Source organism: Otolemur garnettii, unplaced genomic scaffold (genome assembly GCF_000181295.1).
Source record: "Otolemur garnettii isolate 467f Iridium unplaced genomic scaffold, OtoGar3 scaffold00003, whole genome shotgun sequence".
NCBI lineage: Eukaryota > Metazoa > Chordata > Mammalia > Primates > Galagidae > Otolemur > Otolemur garnettii.
The window spans coordinates 15,166,021-15,170,649 of record NW_003852398.1 but is presented as its reverse complement, the minus strand read 5'-3'; the positions used below and the strand labels follow the sequence as shown (position 1 = coordinate 15,170,649).

General features: G+C 36.2%; 1 protein-coding gene across 3 annotated transcripts in view; it reads right to left on the bottom strand.

Annotated features, from left to right (window-relative positions):
• The window catches only part of GABRB2 (gamma-aminobutyric acid type A receptor beta2 subunit), a 240,240-nt gene that overhangs the window by 156,129 nt on the left and 79,482 nt on the right, over positions 1 to 4,629 (bottom strand). For all 3 annotated transcript variants that reach the window (XM_003781981.2, XM_012807493.1, XM_003781982.2), the window contains exon 4: positions 1,410 to 1,630. In XM_003781981.2, coding sequence (XP_003782029.1) covers positions 1,410 to 1,630 — 221 coding nt within the window. The remainder of the gene's footprint in view (positions 1 to 1,409; positions 1,631 to 4,629) is intronic.

Here is a 4,629-nt window from a genome sequence, read left to right as displayed (position 1 = left end):
TCTGATTTCTCTCCAGTCCCCATGTCTGATTTCTCTCCACTACCCATGTCTGATTTCTCTCCAGTCCCCACGTCTGATTTCTCTCCAGTCCCCATGTCTGATTTCTCTCCAATACCCATGTCTGATTTCTCTCCAGTCCCCACGTCTGATTTCTCTCCTTACCACTAGTGCCTGACACAGAGTACAAACATGCTCTCTCTGACTCTCCAGATCCTGTCTCCTGCAACAGCCACATGTCCTTTTCTCTACAAATGTGACAAACCAAACAGCTGAATAAATCTAAGGATCTGTAAAAACACATCAACCAGGAAAACTGAACATAACAGAAAATTAAAATGCATAGAATGGGTAAGAAAATATGGAAATAGAAGAATCCCCATTTAGTAGTTGAGGGCTCTAGGTCTACTTGGAACAGGTCAACTCCCATCTCCAAGGACGACTTTGTGACCTGGGGCAAGTTGCATCAGCTTCTATTTCTTAATTTGAAAATAAAGATAATAGAATTTTCTAGGGTACAAGGTTGTTAAGAGGACTGACTATAATAATGCAAACAAAGCACTTGGCCCAATGTCCGATCACTAACACGTATTCAATAAATGAATAATACTATAATTATCATCATTAGTACGAAAAGGTAACCACATACTTATGTCTAACAGAAGGCCACAGAAACGCAACTGGAAAAATATCAGAATTTAGAATTTCTGCCCTTATCATGCAGATTAATCCTTCATATCACAATCATGTTCCCAGAGTAAGAGAGTTACAATTTTTCTTTAGTTTTTCCAGAAAATCATCTTTCGATACGAAATAAACTTTAAAAGAAGACACTGTCTTGTTTTACAAATTCTTGTCTCCCAAGCAGCACACCCTCACAATTCTTTTCCAACACACAGGTACACTTCAGTAAGTACATCTGTACTAATAAACATGAGGTAACTACTTCATTTATGTGCAAGTCTGATTGTGCCTTAGAGGGTGAAAGGGTACTCAGAGCTTTCGCTCATCAGAGGACCGTGACCCAGTTCAGGCAGCTCAGAAGCAATTTATACAACCCAGCATCTGCCACATTCAGACAATTGTTTGGCATTCATAATTTTTTTTCCATATTAAAGAAACCTTGTGTCTCAGCTATTTTTACATTGTTTATCCCCACTCCTTGAAGAAAGGAGCTTTAGGATCAGCAGCTGATATTGGAAGATAATTCACTAAAACTTAGTCTTAGCAGGGGCTAAGCCCCTTGTAAGCATGCTACCTTAAGCTCTCAGATGTCTATGAGATAGGAGGTTTAACTGCGTTTCAGTAGAACTGGAGAAAGAGGAAAGAAAACAGCACTCTATTTCCCTCCAATAAAAAGAAATAGCTATTTTGTTCAGAAACAGTTATTTTTTGAAACGGGCACTACAGACCTGAGTCCATAAAGGACTGTGCCATCTGGATGCAGGCGGATCATGCGGTTCTTAACAGTCACTCCGTGCACAAACGACTTCTTATCATTCAAGAAGTAGGTGTCAGGCACCCAGAGCTGGTCTGCCACTCTGTTGTCCAGAGTCAAGTTTAAAGGTATTACATTGTAGGACAGCCTCTTATCTCTCCAGGCTTGCTGAAAGTACATTGTCAAGGTATAATCCTGCGGATATAAAGAAAAAGAAATGATTACTTTGTACCCAAACAGACTTGAAGGATTAGCAAACACCTTAGTATTAATAAGAAGAAAAACAGATATGTGGCCGCATGGTATAAACATATACTAGACACATATAGGCAAATATTAATTTATTAAACCCATTCTTACTAAGCACTTGCTGTATGTCATGTCAGGTACTTTGGAAGGAACTATGAATACAGAAGTGATGAAGAAAATACACCTACATATATTTTCCAGCAAAGATGTAAGAAATAATTACTCAATAATTACTTCGTGTTTCCCAAAGTAGAGTCTGGGGGAGTGTTTTAGGTGAGACGTAAACACAACTGAATAAACAGCTATGCATTTGTGTTTATGTGTAACCGAAAAATTAAGTGGAACATCAAACCAAATATTTCATGAATTCATTGTTCTATTCACTCATTCAATAAATGTTTCATTTGTATCTAATATTCAGTAAGTACTGTAGAAGTGCTGAGATGAAAGTGGTAAACAAGACAGATCAAATACCTGTTCCATGGGAATTTATAAATAAGACATAGATAAATCAACAGAATAATGTCAAATAATGCTATAGTACATTCTATGATGCAAATAAAGCAAGGTTTATGTAGCAGGAATGGTGGAGGAAAAAAAGGAAGGAGTTGCCACTGTGCTGAGATCAGATAACGAAACCTAGCCATTGGCTCTCAGGAGAATAAGATTCCAAGCAGAGCAGAATTGGTCCTAAGGCAGAAATGGGCTCAGTCTGTCTGAGGAACAGAAAAGAGACCTGCTCTTAGAGCCTAGTGACACAGAGGGGAAGGAATAGAGCGGTCAGGAAAATCAGCCTCATGGAATTTACAGCTGAGCAGGGAATGTGTTTAAGGTAGTTTGTTACACAGTGATTAACTTATTAGTGTAGTAATTGTGAGGGTTTGTAAATGAGAACGGGACCAGTCCAAATAAGATGAGTGTCCCAGGGGGGCTGACGTTCATATTTATGTAAGTTTCCACGATATCTAAACAATTAATTCAGTCAGGGTATCATGAGAATTCCAATACCATACTTATGAATAAGCAGGCTGGGCTTTCAGAGTTTTAGAAATAATGGGCTGCTATAAAGTGGGCACTTGTCTTGGAGTCCCAACTCTGCCATTTCTTAACTCTGTTGCTAGGATGTAAATGTGCATAACTTCTTTTGTTTCAGTTCTATTAACCATAATCGAGTTTTTCATACCTGTACCTGCCTAATTTACTCAGAAGATTATTATGAAAATTAAATGTGTAACTCAGATACAGTTTGTAAACTACAAAAAGCTACATAGTATGAAGAAAGAATTTACATACATAGTGTAACACAGTCTGGGTTAGAAGCCTATGGGTACAATGTAATTGCTCTTTGACCCTTACTTGAATGACTAAGTAAGAAAAGGTCCAAATATTCATTTGAAAAGGATAATTACAATTCTGCTTAAAAATCAGTTCACAATGGTCTACTTGAGGGCTCAAAAAAAAAAAAATAGAATCATGTGTTAATTATCTCTGCAACATGAAAGGATAGCATAGTTCCTAGGGCATAAATTGTGAACGAACGAATGAATGAATGAATGACCAACAAGATATGCCTATTGGATGTCTGCACATATCCAGATACACTTGTATATAGAATATGTCTCAATCTCCATAAATTCCTAAATCTTTCCAATATTCATTGAGATTTAAGTAGTCCACTTGGTTATATCATTTTAAAATATGACTCATAAGATATTATCTGCTATAACACTGAACAATTTTCATAGAAAAAGTATAATTCCTCTATAAAAAAGCAAAAATTTCCCCTAACTTAACAAATATACATTTTTACATTATTCAGGAATCAGTGTAAGACCTTCTAAATTTACAATGAAATTTCTACTCTACCAAAAGATATATTAACATCCTAAAGGTAGAACAAATAATTATTGGTGAAATTCACTTCAGTGGATCATTTTTATCAGTGCTTTGGATGGTTCTGCAGCACTTTGCTTTAGTAAAAAATTAGTCTGAGGCTCTCTAGAGGAATATCTTAACTTATAAGATTCAAGAATTAGATAACTAGAAATTGGAAAAAGGATGGATGTATTTTTTGTGTGTTTCTAAATTACAAATAACCCAAAAGTAGGACATAGAAATAAAATAAGCAATTGATAATTGTGCTTAAGAGAATACATTTAACAATTTCTAATTATTTGAGATAAAAATGAAAATTTGGTCACTATCTTTTTTAGAAGATAAAGCTACTTATGCCTCTTTGAGATTTAGGAGATACAATAGTGTTTGGAAGGTGCTGAAGCTTACCAATCAGCTAAAATGTGTTTGGACACAGAAAATTATATTCTCTTTGGAGCTAAGTAAATGGTAATATTGTGAGCTACTGTATTGCATGCTAACTCCTGTTATTTGTCCACATGGCAATGCCTGCTAAGAAATGCTCCCAGACAGACTCTGGTGATTCTGCAAACTGTCACATCAATTTTCATTTCATTTATTTTTAAATTACACATCATGACACTGTCAAGAAAAGGAGACGCTCCTGAACCTAAATAAATATTATGGGACATATAAGTAAAGTGTGGTCCTAGGTTCAACCCTCTCCCCTAGGCTCTTAACCACCTGGAATAAATCCTGTGAAGTTTCATATTGAGAGCATATTCTTTACATTTACCAACACAGCCACCCGTCAAGCTAAAAAGCCCAAAATAAACCACTCTGGGTGTTCTACAATCCATGTCATCACTTCATCAGAAGGATGTGAATAATCAAAATTAACACCAACTGATTTTCAATACTAAGCAGGAAGAAGTAAGCCCACCGCAGACTACTGCTTCCACCAATAATCATGAAAAACTCTGAAAGAAATAAAGCAAATATACAAGGACTTTGCAAAGTGAAATATAGTAGTGGATTGAGTATGAATCAAAACATAAGGAAGACAGCTCCAAGGCTGAGTTACTTGCTTT